We start from the raw sequence: 20,082 nt of genomic DNA, 5'->3' as shown, positions 1-20,082 counted from the left end.
TTCTGATGGATGTGCTACATGAAGCAACACCTGTTAATTAATGAATTGGGTTTCTTAATGTTATGTGCTTCAGCCTGCAGTCAGGAGAGTGCTGCTTCAGATTTGAAAACTGAGAACAAGCCGTAAGCAAACTGAAAACTGCTCATGACACAATCACACTTGTCTTTGAGGCACATGATACTCTTATCAGGCACAAAAATTTCTTCCCAGTGGGTTATTCCTGTTTTGGTAGGCACTCCTAGCATTCTTAAATGGTAAGATATTTTTAGATTATATACTATTAAACATCTCCTGCATTGCATTACTGAAGAGGATGTGATCCACAGGCTTATTAGTCCATTTCTTGAGTGACGTTTAAGTGTGCATGAGATAACTTTGACACGCAGGTGCTACCTTCTTGGTGTGCAGAGGACTGCAGAAATTCTGTGCGAGACCTTTCAATGTAGTGAAAATATCTTCTTTTATTTTAAGCATATATGCTTAAAATACAATATGTAAAAGGCTAGACATAAAAAAGATAATCAGGATTATTTCTGGTAGGAGTCATCCTGTTATCTTCTGTGTACTGTGAAGATCTTTCTTCCTGTTGTTTGAGATTAGGTGAGTGAATAAGGCTGTAACTTTATGCCCTTCCTATTTTTCTTGCTCTTGACTGAAAGCCTTTCATATACCTCTGTATACAGTACTTATCATTTACCACTATCAGGTTTCTTTTGGTATTTTATCACCTTTGTTTTGTAACTTATTGCTTGGTATCCCTTGGATAGCTAATTACTCTAACGATTTGAATTTCTAGACTTGCAGACTAATCAGTTTTGGTGTGCAGTTTGTGTGCAAGTTGGAAAGCTCAGTAAATGATGGAGTTGCAAATTGCTTGTGACGCCTAGCACAGAAATGTTTCATAGATCTTTAAATAAGGAAATGCAGCGTTCCCTTCAAATAGCAAGGTTTGCTGTTTCTCTTGAAATCTCAGCCATACTTAGAGGAGAGAGTAAGTTTGGAGAGATAACTAATGGAATTGCAGAACAGTTTTGGAGGCTATCAGCCTTATAAAGAACTGAAGTTTTTGTTTTGTTTTTTTTAAAAAAACAAAAACTTGTGAAGTAGATGCAGCAGCTCTAAACCTGGTGTTTTCTACTGCAGAATGTTAAAACCATATAGCTTTAAGGTTTAGGTGGCCTGCTGACACAGTGCATTTCTTACGAACACCTGGTTGCCATGTGGGTTTTAAAATGCCCATGCAATGTCCGTGTTCCTCTTCAAGAACCAAAAAGTTGCGTTATCGTGGGTGCTGCCTGGGTGGTGCCCGGGCATAAGCAATTTTCTTGGCAGGAAGGAAAACTGAAACAAATCAAACAGTACTTTTCTGGGGTTTTTTGAAATCTAACGTTCTAGCCTACCAGCTGGCATGTACACTGGATGCATCTACATTTTGAAACCTCCGTCTGGCAGGCTTTGATAAATGTCTGGGCCAGGCTAAGTAAGCTCCAGAGGTTAAATTTTCAACTTTTCCTCTGACTGTTTAGCTAATTAGCAGTTAAACAAGTTCAGAGCCTTGCGATGATTTTTAAAAATAGTAGTGTATTCAGTATTTAACTTCTGTGGACACATGCTGTGATTAAATATTTGTCATGTCAGCTTTTTAATCGCTGTTGTGTAGTACAGAGTTTACAACTGACGTTGGCACAATGATGATTGCAGAGATGGCCACCAACAAATGTGCTTTTGGGGGCTGGTAGATTTTTTTTGTTTGCAGCTGTTTTGTCCACTGTGGTAATGTAACTACTTCACAGTGTATTTTCTTTTAAGTAATGCCATCGTTTGAATGATAGATTGTTTGTCACATCTGCTCTGTTAGAGAGGATGATTTCCTGCTTTGAAAGGAAAGATGGAAACCCCTGAGTTCTGTCACAGGCTTTCTGTATTGGAATGATACAGCTTTGTAGGGGTTACTCATCTACAGAATGGTAACGTGTGGCCCATGCACCAGGATAATGGTTCAACTCTTACATTAACAGCTGAAATCGTTCTTTGAAAGTCTTCTAAAATGGCCATCTGATTAAAATTGCAAGCTCCAGTTTGTATCACTGCTCATAATGCCAAGACGGAGGGAAACTTGCAGCCTTTCAGGATTTGGATTTGTCAGTTTTTCGTGATAAAGGTCTACAAGCTTAACTATCCTACATCTGAGTTAGCGGCTTTACCTGCACTGAGGACATGATTAACTCTTGACATATTATATATGCCTTGGATATTCAAAACACTTCTGAAAGTAATGAAGAAAGGTAAATTTTTTTAAACAGGAGTTAATGTATTAAAATTAATAGCATACTTTTGGAAGAGGCATCTGTAATTTCTCATACTATGTGATGTATTGAGCAGTTGCTAAAATTCTTTTCTAAGCTGAAGTCAGTGGTAGCTCTGATTACTTCTGCTGGGCTGTCGTGATCCTGGTGGATACTTAAGGGCCTGAAAGGTGGTGAGAAACTGTGTTATCTCTGACAGTAGAAAGAGGGTTTCTGGACTGCCACTGGAGGTTTGCTATGAGGCTGCAGTTAGGCAGTGCGCTTCTGTTCTGAAAGCTTTTTAGGCTTTTTCATGTTACTGGAAGTGTATTTTTGTATTAGCCTTGTGTATAGTTTATCTTAATCTGTGTTTAAAGTTTCTAAAATATTTGCTAGGAAGAGTTCTGCACAAAGCCAAACTGAGATCTATTTTTGTTTGTGCTGGCTGGAAGAGAAATGAAAAGATCTTTTATTCTAGTGAGCTTTTTTGTTTTATGGTGTTGCTGTTTGCAGTGTGAAAGTTAGTTGTCAGCACTTGCATTTGTAAATCTCTTTTTAAGGGCTGATTACCCTGGGCTGAAAGTTGGCAGGCAAGATCTCAGCCCTAGAGCATTGTTTGGGGTTTTGCATGTTTTTAAATAACAGATCTATCTGACGGGTTTGATTGAGAGAATGCATGCTGCTACTCATACTCGTGTAACTAGACAGCAAAACAGACTGCCTAAAAGCACGCTTTGAACATGAATTAGAAAAATTAGATCCTACTTCTAATGAAAGCAGAGGTGGGAGGATCGGGGGCTGCACTCGAGATAGGTTTTGGGGGGGTTGGCAGGGGGCAGTAGTGGTTTTGTTGGCTATGTAACAGTGGAGTAGATGTCTCTTCCAAGCTGTTTGCAAGGTTGTGGTGTATGTGGATGCAGAGTGTATATAGATATCTTCAGACAGTTGAACATTAACTCTGCCAGTACTGTAAGATACCTAAACCTGAACTAAAACTGAGTGTAAAGGTTAGCCTGATATTGGCATCATAATAACGCACACATGTGGCTTTTGGATGAGAGCGGTCCCAGCTCTGCTTGGCTTGGCACCCAGACAAGTGTGATCATGTGGCTGTGTGCACTTACCCCTGTAATCATCTCGTGGACCATTGCTGGTTTGTATCTGGTATCTTCTGAAATGGTCGAATTCTTATAGTAAGATGCATCTGAAAATATTTGTCAGTAAACAACCATGTTGTCAACTTAAAAAAAAAAAAAAAAACCAAACAAAAAAAAACCAAAAAACCCTCCAAAACCCAACTAAACAAAAAAAACCTCAAATGCCACAAAACCCCAAACAAAAAAAAAACACAGACAAAAAAAAACCCCATGACCACTTCTTTGTGAAGGTGGCTGTGGATGTTTCAGAGGGAAACCAGTAGGTTGGAACATGTGCTACCTGTGTCGCTTGGCCAGGTGGTCTCAGTCCGTCCTGAGAATGTTCTTGTAACTCCTCAGATTAACCACTGTTGACCAAGTGCCTGCAGGGACAGATCTGTATGAGTAAAGAGTTACTGCTGCCATTGTCCTCACTCTCATGAGAAAACAGCTGTATTAAGGCGCTTGTCCCCTTCCTGTTGCAATTACTAATTTAGCAGACTGAGCAGTGCGTTATAGTTTTGGGGACAGTAAGGACTTCAGGGTTGAATGTTGTGTCATTTCTAAGAAACATGTCTTTACCCGTATTTTAAACTTCTGGGGGATAAGTGTCTTGCCTACTTAAAAACCAAGTTCACGCTGCTTTTGATACGCTTCAATAAAGTTCATGGAGTTTCTCTTGGATTAGGTAGTTCTGGAAATAAATATTTGCATGTCTTGAGAGTAACTTTGCTCTTGATATCATACATCTGAAGTTGTTGAACTAGACTAAATTACTCTATGATGACCAAACGACAAGTGAGAAGGAAGATTTACTATATGCACTTGCAAAACTGAAACTATATATAATATTACAATTTTATAATTATGTGCTTCTAAATCAACTCATAAATGCAGGCCATTCTGTAGACTATATGACTGGGCATAATTTGTGGAAGACAGATGTTTTTTGTGTGAATCTGCTTGCTATAGACCAAAAATACTGTTTAAAAGCTTATTTGAGAGGCTGCGTGCCTCTGAAGGTTTTTGTTGTGTGGTTTTTCTTTTTTTAATAACTTAGATGAAAAAATTTGCAATCTACACCTGACAGCTCAGTGTTCTGCCACAGGTATTGCTATCTCTGTCCCAAACAGGGCTGCCAACTTGCATTTTTCTCTTGGATGTCTCCTACTTATTGCAGCAGTGTGTATTCATGCAAAGATATGGCTTACCAGTCAGCAATTCAGTGTATCTTTTAAAGTGGTGAGCAAGTTAACTCTTCAATGGGATGATAATTTTTACTGCTGCATTATAATGCCACATTTAACTTACTTGCTAATTTGACCATTGAACTAGCATCAAAAGAGGATAAACTGTCTTCAAACTATCAATCCTTACCTGTAGTTTCTAGCACTACCAGGTATTGATTGTAGTTCTTCTAAATAAGCTTGTGTATGGAGATATGTATCAATACTAATGAAAAACATGCTAAAACACATCCTGTGAAGAGCCTTAAACATTTTGTGGTCTTTATTGTTTCTCTCCCTGAAATAACACTGCTTTTTCCACAAATGCTGCATTATCTGACACGACAGTCACGGGAGCCTGCTGTCATACAGGTTTTGTGCTTTAAGAGACTGGTAAGTGGCAGCTCTGTGGTGGAAAAGTTGATGGCACTAACTTTCCAGAATGCCCCTGCATGTGAAGTTGTTTTGAAGTAGATCACAACAGATGGGATCTTACAGCAGAGCACTTGATGTCCTGGGGAGTTGTAGCAGTGTGACATATAAGCAAAGAAAATTGCAAAGGAAATTCCTTCTGCATTCGGGGTCTTTCAATATTGCAGAAAGGCAATAGCTAATTAATGTTAAAAGTATGGGACTTAGAAGGCAGGTTGACTATCCTCTTTAAACAGAGTATAGTAGCATATCACTTGTTTCAAGAGCAGTCTTGTTCCTTGATGTTCAAAATGCAAATTAAATGTATGGGTTTGGCATTGTAGTTATTAAAAATAATTTGTTCACAGGGTGAGTGGATTTACTGCGGTGTGTATCACGAAAAATCTGCATAACTAACGAGAATAGATTATTAGTCTGAGCAATGCAAACACTTACCTAGAGCTTCAATCTAAACCTGGCCTGTGATAAGCATCTTGTGTAATCTCATCTAAGGGACTTGTGAAAAGCAGTAGAGTGATGTGCTGCTCTGATTGCTGGTGGCTTGCCCAAGAAATTTAAAGTTGCAATGTGCACATTGCAGTCATGTGTTATCTATCAAGTTGGCTAACAACTTGTCCACCCTCAGCTGAAATTAATGATTTATCTGAATATTTTGTGTTTGATGGCTGGTCAGCAAATGCTTTAAAGGACGTATGTGTAGTGGAACTTTAGTCTTGTTTGTTAGACTCACGTGATCTTAGCTGTTTTCCTTCCACAATCCGTAGATATACAAAGTACTGGTGCTAACACAACATACTGGAGGATGGAAGAGATTGCAGCATGACTGGGGACAGGCTGATCCTAGAAGGGAATGGGAATGTGTGAGATAAGCAGGTGACGTAGAAGGATGCAAAGAAGTACCTTGGCATTGATTTGGAAGTCAAAATGCTGAATAGTTAGCATCGTTTCTGACTGAAAGACATTTGTCTTTCTGTTAAGTAGACTTCAGCTTGTGAATCTGGACTAATGTGCATGCTCAAGGTTAGTATGAACAGCAGTGGAGGTTATATACAGGGAGCATGAACTATGTAAGAAGTCTTGTGCTTTTTTGAGAAAGATACTAATGCAAAATTTTAAAAGGCTAAAACCGATTTCTTTAAAGAATATTAACAGAAGCATTCTCTGAGAAGCTTAGACACCTTCAGGAGTGTTAATGTGCATATAGCTTCCCAAGCAACACAGAGTATAGCTAGTTAATACTGGCTTTTGAAAAATTGCTTTTATACCAAGGATGACTTTTGTTTTGTTTTTTCTTTTTTATAAAATAGAAACATCGTGATTGAATTCCAGACTTTCTGTCATGTAGACTCTGTGTATGTTCATGTGTGTGTTAACACTGTATGTGAGGGGCAGTATATATTTTTTTATTTCTTTTTTTTTAATGTGGTTTTTTGTCTATGTCATTTCTCTGTTACTTAAATAGTTTCTATTCCAAGATGAGAGGCAGGATGTTAGGGGAAAAAAACGTCCAGGACTATAACAGTGACACAGTGCATGTGTTTCTTTCAAAAACATGTTTTTCATGCTGACTTTACATCAGTAGCACGAAGTGATAAGCAACTGTTCATCTAAGCTGAATATTTTGTCCTGTCAAGGATGTCAGCGTATTTGTTTCTTCAACTGTGTGTGCAAAATCTTATCTTCTGCAAAATCCCATAATAGAGATGCTCGAATCAGGTGAATGCCGTAATTTTATTTGAAAATTTTGGAATGTATTCTGTCAGTTGTGTGAAAGGTTTTTGCTTTGCCCATTTCAAAATGCAGTGTAGAGGAGATTCCATGGAAGGCCATAATGCCATAGACTGAAAGAAATACTTTAACTCCAGTCTTTAGGAGTCCAAAATACCATAAAAGGAGGTGATGCTAAAGAAAGGAATCGTACTGGTACCTTCCATGTGCTGCAAATCTTTACTTTTTATTTTTTTTAAGGAGATCACAGAGAATCTCAGCCTGAAGTTCAGTGTCACTAACTGGAAATCAATAAATTTCTCTCACGCATTGTTACAGATGGAGTACCAGAATTTCTGGGTGAATAAGTAACTCAAAGCATATTACAACTTGCTCATAGTCCTTTTGAAAAGAAAAATTAAAAAAATTACCCTGATTTTACATCCCAATATTTACTTTCTGAGACTTTATGCTTTAAATGAGCTTTTCTTGTTTTTTAAAGACCAGGTGTTTTTTATAATAACAGTATTAAATAATAGCCTCAAATTTCAAAGCAAAGTTGCTGTCAGACTTTCAACTCTACTCAGTTTTCTACTTGTCTAATCAAATAAAATAACATTTTAGGATGATGGAGCAGAGCAACTTGTTGAGCGTTACTAATCCTAGCAGAACTGTTGTAACATGCTGCTTAAAATTTGCAAAGATTGACTGTCAGAGTAGTTGTAGAAGACAAAGGTTGGTTTGTGACTAAATGCTTCTTAATAAGTTAAGTAAGTCTACCAGGTGGTACGAAGAAGTCATGGTTTGAAAACTAATCTGAATAATTAAGGTGAGAATCAAGTGAAACTTTCCCAGTGGAATTTCCCTGCCCGGTGCTGTGGCAAGTGTTCGTCTGCACTCCCCAGGCAGCCGGCGGCTGGGAGCTGAGGGTGTCTGCAAGGTTGCTTTATCCTCGCCTTCTCCCGTAGCGTTTTCTCTGGATGGTAATCCCAAACCTGTTGTTAGCGTTTTCTCTGGACGGTAATCCCAAACCTGTTGTGTGTAAGTTCTTTGGACCTTTGGTCTGAATCAGCATGGCATGTCTGGAATGGCTGTGAGTTTTCAGGAATTTCAACAACCACTTACAGAATCTTTTGTCTTCCCATTTCCGCAGCTTACAAAGGTGACCAGTAAAGTTCTCTCTGAGCAGCCAAAAAGCAGACAGCTCATGACTTCTGATCAGGACACTAAAGTTGTGGCTGAACCGCAGGTGCAGCAAGTACAAGAAGTTAAAGACGGTTCTCATCTAGTAAGTATTATGATTACATATTCCCCTGTTGTAAGTGTTGCATGAAACAGTGATTTATTTTGTTTTTTACTATGTCTTAATCAGAATTGTATCTCAGAACACTTTAGAAGACAGTTGGTTGATAGCATTGTGCAACATAAAATGCTAGAACAGAGCTGTCAAAGGTGGCTAATTCTCCATACCGAGTGGGACCCTCAACTTAACTTTTCTTCAGCCCTACAGGGGATTTAAATAAACTGCAAGTTACAACAGTTTCACTCATTTAAGGTACAGGGCTTTTTAGGCTATGCAGGAATTGTATTACCAGTCTTGAGTTAGGTTCTAGCTCCCACGTTAACATGTGAGGAAAATGCAGGAAATGGACTTGGCATGTATCTGTAATTGAAAAACATACAAACCCATACAAATAGGAAATTGCTTTCTGTAACAGGAATTTTGCTCAGTCAGTTCTGCCAAATGGCACGTGCTGCCGCTTCTGTGCCACTGTGCGGGATCCAGTAAGTTGCTTTATGGAATGCTTTTGGCAGATCATACAGCAGATAGTGCTGCGTGTATATGTGTTGCAGTAAATGTTACGTGTGTCTTTGAGAAGACTGAATACTTGATTTGTGTGTAAGCTCTACTCATAACATTATATTTTCATCTTTGGTCATTAACTGTATATTGGGATGGATGTTTCTGCTTGGGACATCTTGAAGAGTTTGGTTTCAGTGCATGTTCAGCTGGGCACTTAACCTGTGCTATGCTAAGCAGCAGGTGCTTGCTGCTTCGACTTACCTTGCACCAAGCACTAAGGAGCATTTTGGAAAACGCTCTGAACTTGTGCTTTTCTTTGCTAAGCAAGCTGGTGGGGTTTTTGTTTGTTTGGTCGTGTCCCCCCCCCCTTTTTTTTTCTTCTGTGTTCTTTTCTGCTCTGTTTTACCTTTCTCAGATGTGAATTTTGTCTATTTGACAGTTGAGGAAAAAGTCGAACCCACTTTTGTGTCATACTTTTGAAAGCTAAGCTGTTATGATTTTTTTTTTCCTGTACTCAAGGCATTAACTCCAAGAAACCAGTGTGTAAGCTTCAGTAAGAGAGAGATTCTTGCAGATTTGCTTCAAAAGCTTGGAACTGTCAATGTACTTTCAACAGGTGCAGTAGTATTAAAGGTGGTTTGATTAGTCTTCACATTGATGATGGTTCTTTTAATTTGTCATACTAGATTTTTTATAAAACTACATGTAAACTTGGATCTAAATCCTAATTTCTGTTCTTTTGTACTTACTTGGAGAAAGAGAGTACCCATTTCTTTCAAGATCAGAAAATCTGTCTGCTCCCTTCCTTAGTAGAGGAGACTAATGTCAATTTAGATATCTTGGAATGTATCCATAGTGTTATAATGGTGCATTTCAAATAAGTAATTCTTTTGAGATTAAAGCTTTCCCTTTGCTGAATATTTTATTCCAAAAAGATGAGACCTGTAAGTTATTAAGCTTTTTTAAGTTAAATCGGTGTTGTACTCTTATATGCACAGCATCAGGAGGTCATTTTGTTGTATGAGAATCATTGCCAATACATGCTCTTGAAAGTGTTGTTTTCAAGATGGTCCCTTCCGTAATGGCATGCTTGCATGAATATATTTTGCCAGTGCTTCAGGACCTCGGTTGCAAGTTTTGGGAACAAGGCTATAGTTCAAGAAAAACTTCATGGAGTACAGGAAGAAGTTAGCAAACTAAAACAGTTTCGTCTAAACTAAGATTGCTTTCATGTTTCCAAAAATGTGGTAGGAAGGAGAAGAACTTCTGAAGTCCTGACTCAGTTGCTTCTAGCAAATACATGCTTCGGGTTAACTGAAAATCACCTGCTGTTTCTTATGTGTCTTAATTATTTTGAGATCAGAGGGCTAGACTGCGTAAAGGTATAGATTCATGTCTGTGATGATCCCTACTTCAGTGGGTATTTGATAAGGGGCCATACTGCTGTGGTATCTAGTGAGATTTCTAGGAGCCTTTTTTTATAGACTTAAAAGAAATTTGCTGAATTACATTCCCTAGCTATTTTGACTATACTGTTCTACTAGAATCTGGTGATACCTAGTCAGAGTGCTTTTGTGGCAGTTCAGGAGGAAAGTTGTAGAATTTCTACTGGAAATCTTGATACGCCTCTGTAGATCCTGGAAAAATAACTCCCAGCATGCTAGTCTTAATTCTGAAGTGATAATATAAAGTACTTTTTGTTATATCTTTAAATATTAACAATAAATACATTTTCCTAATTATGACTTTAGTCAGTCTGTTTTCTTTGGCAGGAACAAAACTTAACACACACTGTAACGTTGAACAGATAGTAGTGACTGAATTAAAACAGAAGTTTTGATGTTGTGATGGAACACTTCAGAAATCATTTTCCAGAGTTGCTTATGTTAGTGATAGAGAGGTCACTTGTCTACTAACAGTTTGCAAAGGCTTAACCTCATGGTGAGGGAGTCAAAGTCACTTCTTTTGCCTTGAAGTAGCTATAAAGCTATATGCTGTTTAATCCCTAATGTAGATTGATTGCAAGCCCAGTACAGTTCATTTCCAACAACAGCTCCTCGTGAATTTGGCTGATTTTAGTAGTATTTACCAGCAGAATTTCAGTAGTTTTGCAGGCAAGTCAATTGAAGGAAATTAGCAGCTTGAGGATCCTCGTAAATTTCTTGTTAATAGTAGTTTACACTTACAAATTGGAGGTAGATTATTTAAGGAGTCTAGCAAATTCTTAGCTTTGATAGATTTAGAAGTTAAATAGTATTTCCGGCTTTTCCTTTAATTTAGAGGTGGGCTTTGTCACTTCAGATGTCATCTGTCATTGGATTTTTTTTTTTTTTTGCATTCTGATGACAGTTACTGTTTCTGAGAAAGCCCTTGTCAGACTGAACCCAGGAAAGTCAGTGTGTAAGAAATGCTTCACTCCCTTTGACTCACTTCTGTTTCCTTTTTGATCAGTAACACTTTGCTGCTAGAAATTCAAGATTATTCTCCAAGGGAAGAGACCAAGACCCCAATCCCATGGTGGAGGTAGCTTATGTGACCTGTGTCTGCCAGCCAGGACTTAACTAACCTTTAGTGCTAAAGGCACAGTCTTTTTCCTTGTTCTTCCTAAACTCTTACCCTGCCATGCCCACATTTGAATATGTGGGCTCTCAGAGTGCTTTCCAAGGACCAAAGAATTTTCTTTCCTTGATTGTCTGAATCCAAGACTTGATCTGGAAATCTGAAATTGCCTTCATAAGGGATTCTTGCCATCAGGTGGCAACAGGTTCTGTGAAAGCTGGTGTGTTGCAGTGGAGGATATTACCATGGGGCTGTTTGAACTTGCTGACTGATTGCAGTATGAGCGTCACCCATTCTCTCTAGTTGAATAATTATCGGGTGCTGCCATGGGCTTCTGTTAATGGCCATTCAAACCGATGTGGTATGTTGGTTTTTGTCAATGCTTATAGGTACTGTAAATACAAATTCAATCATATTGTTGATTCTAAGCACAAGAAAAATAGGTAGCAACTCAGAAAATTTAACTTAATTGTACTTTCTAAAATGTTTTTCATAGAAGGTAATATGGAAGAATGCCTGGGGCTTAGAGCTGCTAGGTTATGTTGTTCAAAAATCCTTTTGCAACCCATTCAGGAATAAGCCTCATAGAATAAAAAGGGACTGAGGAAATTAGATTTACTAGCTTAATATGGGACCCTGTGTAACAGTTTAGTGAAAATTCAGTGTAGCATATAATCCTTAGATCACTTGACAATACGCGGTATTACCTGCAGTATGTGCCAATTAAGAGTGAAGTAGTGGTTTGTGTAACATGTAGGTGATAGTTAATAATTCAAGAGATCGTGAATAGCTTTAAATGAGAGATGGGAGGATTAGACCTTAAACTGAACGTGCGTGGTATCAGCATCATGAAGGATCGGTACTGCTTGGTGTTTGGTCTTTCTGTCACATTATTGTACGTTTAGACTGTAAGAAAAGTACTGAATAGTTCTGCACCTGTAGATGACTTCTAATGCTAATGCTTAATTGCTTTAATATGTAAAATGTGTATTTAAACTTTTAACAGTCCATTTAACCTGGATATATTGGAGGGAAAGTTCAGCAATCTGATCAGCTGTTTCCAAAAACCTGCAGTAATGATGCTGCTCTTTTCTTTAATGTTACCTGGTGGTGGGCATGGCATCAGGTATGGCCTGGGAGTGCAGGACTGTTTCTTCAGGACTAGTTATGATTGCATGGCTTCATTATAGAAAAAGGATAAATGAAGTTAGGTGTCAGAAGGTTGTAAGGACTGTTTTAACTTGTGCTATTGTAACTTTAAAGCTAGACTATATTTTCAAACTTAGGTCTGTAAGAGAAACCCTTACTCCTTGACAAGGAATAGGTACGTGTAGAAATGAAAGTAGCTGGGAAAGGATACTCCCCTTAATAAGTATGTTGACTTCTTGCCTTCTGCGTAGGTGTGCGCAGGACATAGAACTAAAATGCTTATTAAAAAAAAATTGTTCAGGTTATGAAAGTGCTGCTTCAGAGCAGTTTTGTTTCATGGAGAGGGAAAACCTATTGAGTGGATGAGTAATATACCACAGCCAATATATATAATGGAAAAAAAGCCACAAAATAAATAAAAGCCACCCCCCAGCTGAGCTGGGCTCTGAAGTGACAGAGCACAAATTTTGTTGAAGTGCTTTTCAAGTCAGGTGGTGGTGTTTAGCTTAGCCAGGAGGTTTTTAAGTCTTGAAAGTTAAACAACCAACCTCAGGTGATGTAGCATAACAACAGTGTGGTATTTTCTGCTTAAATTTATGTTACTGTTGGTTTTTTAATGGTGGTCCCACAATAAACGGTATTGGGAAATGTGACTTAATGAACGTGCACTATAGGTGCTTAAAAATAGAAATTATCCCTGGAACTCTTAGATAAAACCAAAGGAACAAGTACAAAATGTGCCTTTGCACTAAGGACAAGGGTATGGGAAAACTGGAAGAAGTTTCTGCTTGCTTGAACTGCTTCACCCATTTTCTCCCCATTAGTTGATAGCAGAAGTGCTTGTTAAGGCACTGGAAAAGTGGACTTTGCCCTGGTTCGTCTCTTAAAGGCACTTAGTTCCTCTCTAGAAGGCACGTAGTTAGTAATGGTTAAATCACAGAAGGAAAAATCTTGCGATTTACCTGCTGAGGGAGTTTTCTGAATAGTTGTAGATTTGCAAGTGTGACTTTATGCTGACATTAAAAACAGATGAATTGTTTGCTTGTGGCCTTCCTTAAAAAAAAAAACCTATTATAAGTAACCCCCTCCCCCTTTCCGTGTTCTTGGTTCCAGGGAATACTAAAGAGAGGAGTGACTTGGCATAGTTTTAAGTCTGGATTCAAGTATGTTGAATAACTTTGTCCCATGGGAGAATTAAAAAAAATGCAGCAGATGGCAGCAATGATGCATCAGGCTTCCTGTCCTTAAGAACAATATATCTGCAGGCACTTTGAGGCTTCACATCTTGGATAAGCTGGGGGGAGAGGCAGGGTAGCCTTCCTCTTTTCTTACTTGGCAGTTTCAAAGCAGACTTGCCGAGGAGGGAATGCATTCTCTAGCCAGTTCAGCAATCTTTTTTTTATGGTCAGAGGATTAGTGGTGAATAGGTTTCTCCTGAAAGTTAGCCAATATGGTTCTTTTCGTGTATACAAATCTGAGTCCACCTATGGCACTTGAATTTATATGGCATTTCGTTATATGATAACCTGTGTTTAAGAATCTGAAGCACATTATTTTTTTTTGTGATTCACTTGTCCTATGAGCAGAATATTTGTCTGGGGTAAAAAAGCTACATTGGCAACTATATTACAGCTTTGCTCTTTTTTTGTGTTACATAGCCTATTTATAAAAAGTAGTAGGATAAGAAATGACTCAAATATTTGAGTACCTTGCAAAAGCTTCAGAGAAGAGAATAGAAGCATTTCACGCTGTATAAGGAGGAGACATTCACTTCTAGTCTGGTTTATGCTGTTAAATGTGAACTCTATTGTTACTACTGCCGGAGTGCTTCATAGTGACTGCAGTGCAGGCTAAAGTTGAAATATCTGAATTTCTAGAGTGCTTCTGCACTTGTTCAGTACTACCTTGTACTTGCAAGTTATTATCATAAGATTGTGAACAGTTTGGGATAGCGCGAGCTTTTTTTCACATTGTCTTCTACCTGATTTTAACCCAGCCTTGTTCTGCTTCCTGTGGTCTAGTGCAGCATTGGTTTTTTTTACTCAATCTTCAGGTGACAACAGAAAACAAAAAAATGTTTGCTTCTACTTTGGTTCATGAGTCTGAACAGATTTTAACTTAATTTACCGACTAGATATGAATAAGTAAAAGAGGAACTGATGCTTAATTTATTTCTGTGTTGACAGTAGTAGATTTTCTGTCACAAGTAAGTGAAGGAGATTGAAAGGAATAAGTGACTGTGGGCTTCTCTGGTAAAGACTGAATTTTTTTTCTTAGAATTTTGGAAATCAAGCAGAATTTTTGCAGTGTGGCAGTGACAGGGACCATATAGACAACATAGATAAGCCTGAATAGCCTTATGTAGGCTATGTGCCTTGCCATGAAAGCAGCTTTAAAATAAGTCACAATGATAATCATGCAAAAAAAAAAAAAGTAACGATAGTGGAATATCAGAGCATGGATCTCTGTATGTTAAGCAGCCTTTACCCTGAAATAATAGAAATTAAAATAGATCTCATACTAGTTAGTTGAAAGGCAACTGCTTTAATTAGCCTTAGTACCCCTCTATACTGCTGTATGAATACAATGAAGGCAAGTTGCCAGTCTAACTTAAAACTCTTTCAAGTATATCTTGATAAAACTTGACATTAGGTGCACAACCAATTGAAAAATAGCACTCAGTTCAATGTACAGCTGAAAGAGCATTTGAAAGACAGTTTACGGGTCTGTCTTTTCTTAACTTTCTTCTGTGTTTTCAGCATCTTTTCAGTAACAGAGTGGTGGTGCTGTAGTGGTACAGTCTGTGAGCTCTCTGAAGGATGGGGTCCAAATTTGAAATAATAGCAATGGATTTGAGAGGTCTGAGTGATGTAAGGTTGTGTGAAGGCAAATAAGAACAACACTGTTTAGAGCAGAAAAGGTTGCTGGGTATTTTTGGCTTTTTTATTGGGTTTTTATTTTTGAAGAAACAAGCACTTTTTTTAGCAAGTAAAGGGACTTACAGTAGTAGAAGTCTTCCAATATGTAAATACATGCGTATAAAGATGCTCTGGCTACTATAAGGTCTGAAAGAAATCTGTTTGCCTACAACAAAGAAAGCTTATTCTGGAGACAGACTTTTGGAACAAGTAGCATTTAGTCAAACTACCTTTTAAATCCATTAGAGGTTTTTTTGTAAAAGAATACATAAATTTTTTGGAGGTTAATTATAATTAATCCTGACACACTACCATGAGATGGCTAGATGATTGTGAGGCCCCTTGCAGTGTTGTAAGTCACTGAGGTATTATGTATTCTTTTTTTTTTATGCAGATAACGAATAAAAAAAGGCTTGGAACAGAATTAGCTTCTGATAACGTACAGTGACTGTTCAATGGAATACATGAGGTCTTATCTATCTTTAGCCTGTTTTTCCTAAAGAAGTAATCTTGGTGTAGGTTTAGCTCTGGGGGAAGGGAGGAGGAGGAGAAAACAGTCCAAAAAGTGTTTGATCCTAATAGCTTCCACTGGTTTAGTTTTTCGAATCAGATGTAAACGTGTGAAGCCAGACTGCGTTTATCCTTGTATAGAAAGTCAGAGTTGTATTAAATGTGAAGGCAGGCAGATTTTTGGCACACATGGACGTTGTGAAAGATGTCATTTAAATATTTTAATGATTTGGATGAAGGAAACTCTCCAGGAAATTAAACAATGGAAGTTCATAAGACTTGGTAATACTTGTAAACAGACTGTAATCTCATTAGGAGAATTATTTGGCTTGAATATTACAGTGCATATGATGAAATACTGAAACATTGCTCAGCAACTGGGATTTGGACTTTGAGTGGCAATGACATATGAACCCCTGCATGGTTTTTAAGTGTGCTATTTTTGGCAGCTGGGTGTTGGCTTGTCTCCTCAGTAGCAGTAGAAAATTAGTTTAGTGTATAGAGGAAGGTGATTTGCCATGAGAAGACTCCTCTGACACTACTAAACATGGGTTGCTGCTTCAGTAAAGAATTGAGTAACAGCACGAATGAGGAGAAAACCAGCTTGTTACAAAAATCTGTGGAAGAGGAAGCACCAGCGTCAAGGATAAGTAAAACTTTATCTTCAATTTTAGGAACTGTGGAAAGCCAGGATCGGCATACAGTGGGAAGGACGGTTAATGGGGCAGCTGCGATAGTCGGCGTTGAACGTGTTCGTAGCGATGATTGCGCACCATCAAAATCTAAATCTGGGTTCTGGGCTAGAAAAGCAAAATATCCATCATACAAAAGCATGGAGACTACTCCCTGTGACAGCTCTAGGAGAACGTATGACAGACCTTTTAGCTTCTTTAATTCATTTAGTCACCTCCTAAAGGTCTCTGGTACATATGGAAATCTGCAGAAAAGTGAAGAAAAGAAAGATAGGGTTATTAAAAAACGAGCACCTAAAAAATCTGATAGTAATGGTCAGCACATAAACAATACAGAAAATAGTAATATTAATAATGAAAATGTAGCTGCAGAAAAGCACTGCTTGTTTGATTGTATTTCTACTTCACAAGTACCAGACATCCTAGACAAAGGCTTACAGGGTGAAATTTCCTTAAATAGAAATTTTCTGGAGGATTATGCAGTTACATGTGACCATTCAAGGCAGAATGAAACAACAGTAAGTGTTGAAGATGGCAAGAGTAACAGCCTACAAAAAGTTTCAAGTTCACATAGAGAGATGTCTCCAACATTTTCATACCTTGATGTAGACAACAGACAAAATACAAAAGATAGGGAGTTTTACAGTATTTGTGTTGTAGATGCTGAAGATCTGAAAGGGGATGAAGAGGTGCCAGCTACTGTGTATGAAGAGACTGTGGCAGACGTAGATAACTCAGCTGTTACTGATGAAGGAATGTGCAGCATGGCACGACCTCTAGACACAGGGGAGGAATTTCCAATGCAGCAATTGGCACAAGTGGAAGCTAAGTTTAATTCACAGGAAGAACTGTTTGAGCATAAAAAAGAGGATAGATCAAACATGCAGAAAAAGGAAACAAAGGAATATTGTAACATAGACAGCCAGTCTTCTTATGATACCTTCCTGGCTAACAGGTGTGAAGTGCGTAGGTTAAATGCTGGCAATACAGTAACAGATGGCTTAAGAGTGAAAGTATACAATGAAGTTGTCCCTGAGAATCAACAGAAGGAGGTATATACCATAGGTAATGCTGTCAGTTGGAATGAATCACTCCATAGAGCTTGTGACTCCGTCAAATTTGCGGATGCTGCTGAAGAGGACCGATGCAGCCCTAATTCAGAAAACATGAAACACAGTGATTGTGTTTCCAGTGTATTGTTAAACACTGGAGTATGTAATTCACGACAAATTGAAGGAAGTCATGATTCTGAGGTTGTACCGTTTGGTTTAAGTAGGCATCCCTCAAGTGTTGTAAGGGAATTAAATACTAAACAGGGGGAAGAGAACGTGAGTGGTAACTTTAAATTATCATTAGAGTTACATGATTCTTTTTTGAAGAGTCAACATGTAGAAAAACGTGCTGAAGAAGGCTACTTCCTAAAGCCAGAAAGTGAAGTAAACTCAAGTGTGGAAAAGAGAACATTTCAAAGAATGTATGATGATAGACAAACAATTGCACCTGACCCTAGTGAACATCACAGTGTTATGGAAGAATTCTTGAAAGATAAAGAGAAATGCACAGGTACAGTTTTGCATAGCTGTGAAGCTTTGAATATAACTGAAATGCGCAAAAAGTGGGAAGAAGGTTCTGATTTTCAAACTCAAATTAAGGGTTGCACTGAAAACAAGACGTCGACTGAAGCTGCAAACCCTAGTGGCATGGAGGAAGATGTCTCTGTGAGTACCATTGAGCTAAAAGACAACATGCTTGAGGAAGCTGATAGCTTGAGCAGAACTCGATCATGGGTAAGTGATGGCACTTTGACATCTCATGAACTACATAACACAAGCGCAGATGAAATGTTCGTAAAGGAAAGCAGCCTAGAATCTCAGATTTCACAAGAGTCACCAGAAAATAAAGGTAAAGTGTGCAAATATTCAAATTCAGATAACAAAAACAGCGTCTCTTCTGTGTCTGTGGAACATGAGGATATGAATAAAATGGACCTGAACTGTAGACAAGATGAACAACAGGATGTATATTCCTTCCACACAGTGGAAGATGAATGGAACGCAGGGACAGACTCAGATAAAACAGCTGGGGATGTTGTAGAATCTGTAAAACAGACAAAATTTGAAGTTCATCTAAATGAAACAATTGATAAAAAGGCAGAAAATGTAAAACAGAATTTGGATGCTAACATTGTTGATTGTGATAAAAACATCTTAAATGTCAATAAAGGCTTGACTCACGATCAGAATACTTACTCTAACTCCCCTGTACCTGTAGCTTTGGACAGTGGTATGCATACGAGTGTTAAATCGATAGATGACACTAAAAATCTGGAAGATGCCAGTAATCTCTTACATAAAGCCCATAATTGTTTACCTTCATTGTGTCAAAATTCATATTCTCATGTGCATGATAAACCAGTGGAAGAGCCTAAGTTATGTCACTGTACCAGTCCAGAGCCAGAGGTCAGGAACACCCAAGTTTCTGTTGGGCCTTTTACTGAAGTAGGACCAGAAACTCATGAAAAAAGTGTGTGTGGTGTAAATGAGTGTAATCTTCAGGATGATGAAGTAAAACAGTGTTTCAGTGTCCACTCAAAGGAGGAGAACCTCACTGGTTTCAGTATGTCAACTGGGAATCTAGAAGCTTTTACCATGGGGAATTTAAAGCAGTTAGAAGCTGAGAGTACTGAACTGAAAAACACCAGTTACATATTAAATACTCAAATGAATGACTTCACCACAAGTTGTGAACAGATGCAGTCAGATCACAAGATTTTCTCAAACAAAGAGCTTGGAGTTTTTGTTGACCCAAAGCAGGTAGACAAATACGCTGCTACTCCTTCCTACGAAATACAGAGTGCCTCTCCTGGTGCCGCAGGATTTCGGCGAGGCAGCGAGCGGTGTGCGTTAGATCTGATGGAAGACGTATCCAGTGACCCAGAGCACTCCTATGAACTGGACAGACAAAATCCCCAAGTTGAAATATGGTCACACTTCATCAGTCTTCAGACTGGCAATGCTGATTGGACAAATCAGCTATTTTCTGACACCGTTCCTGCTGGTAATGGTGAATATCTAATGGGCTTTTTATGGAATAATACAATTTCTAACAATACCATGAAGAATGACAGACAATGTGTAGTTAGTGAAAACTTCCAGAATGAACCTGAAGATGTAACAGGTGCTTCATATGCAGTGGAAAGATACCCGTATCAGCTGCTAGCACCGGAAAATGTTGGTACTTGGGGATGGCAAGATAAAGACGAATTTGTAAGTATTCTGCGGAAGTGATTTGATGTTAAAGCTTAATGCTGAAGCTAGGAATTGGAATAAGCCAAGTCAAACTGTGGTTTCATTAAATATCTCATATGTTATTTTGTCCTGAACTGACCATTCTTTCTTTCGCAAATCTGAATGCTATAGAGAATGTAGTAGTTCAAAGTGTTGCTGAACATTGATTTTTATTTTCTTTTATTTTTTCTTTCTGGTTCTCTTTATCTTGTGTGAAAGTTTAAACATTGGGCAAAGTATCTTGATTGTAGATTCTCAATTCTAGGTGAACTTGAGATGAATACTTCTGTATGTGGAAGGGTAACTTTCTACTGACTGTTAATAGCGCTCTTTACCTTCGTATGGGAAGAAATGTTTGTGGATTTCCTGAAATTCTT

The 20,082-nt window shown here is 38.2% G+C and overlaps 1 protein-coding gene across 3 annotated transcripts in view; it reads left to right on the top strand.

Annotated features, from left to right (window-relative positions):
• The window catches only part of LARP4B (La ribonucleoprotein 4B), a 54,317-nt gene that overhangs the window by 10,983 nt on the left and 23,252 nt on the right, over window positions 1-20,082 (top strand). Inside the window, exons 1-2 of one of the 3 annotated variants that reach the window (XM_063324441.1) lie at window positions 5,867-6,099; window positions 7,940-8,074. In XM_063324441.1, coding sequence (XP_063180511.1) covers window positions 6,085-6,099; window positions 7,940-8,074 — 150 coding nt within the window. In that variant the 5' untranslated portion in view covers window positions 5,867-6,084. Of the gene's footprint in view, window positions 1-5,866; window positions 6,100-7,713; window positions 7,828-7,939; window positions 8,075-20,082 lie in introns of those variants that run through there. The other 2 variants (XM_063324443.1, XM_063324442.1) reach the window with 2 other exon arrangements.

Source organism: Chroicocephalus ridibundus, chromosome 2, assembly GCF_963924245.1.
Source record: "Chroicocephalus ridibundus chromosome 2, bChrRid1.1, whole genome shotgun sequence".
NCBI classification, from domain to species: domain Eukaryota; kingdom Metazoa; phylum Chordata; class Aves; order Charadriiformes; family Laridae; genus Chroicocephalus; species Chroicocephalus ridibundus.
The sequence above is the reverse complement of the archived record's forward strand: the minus strand, read 5'-3'. Positions and strand labels throughout refer to the sequence as shown.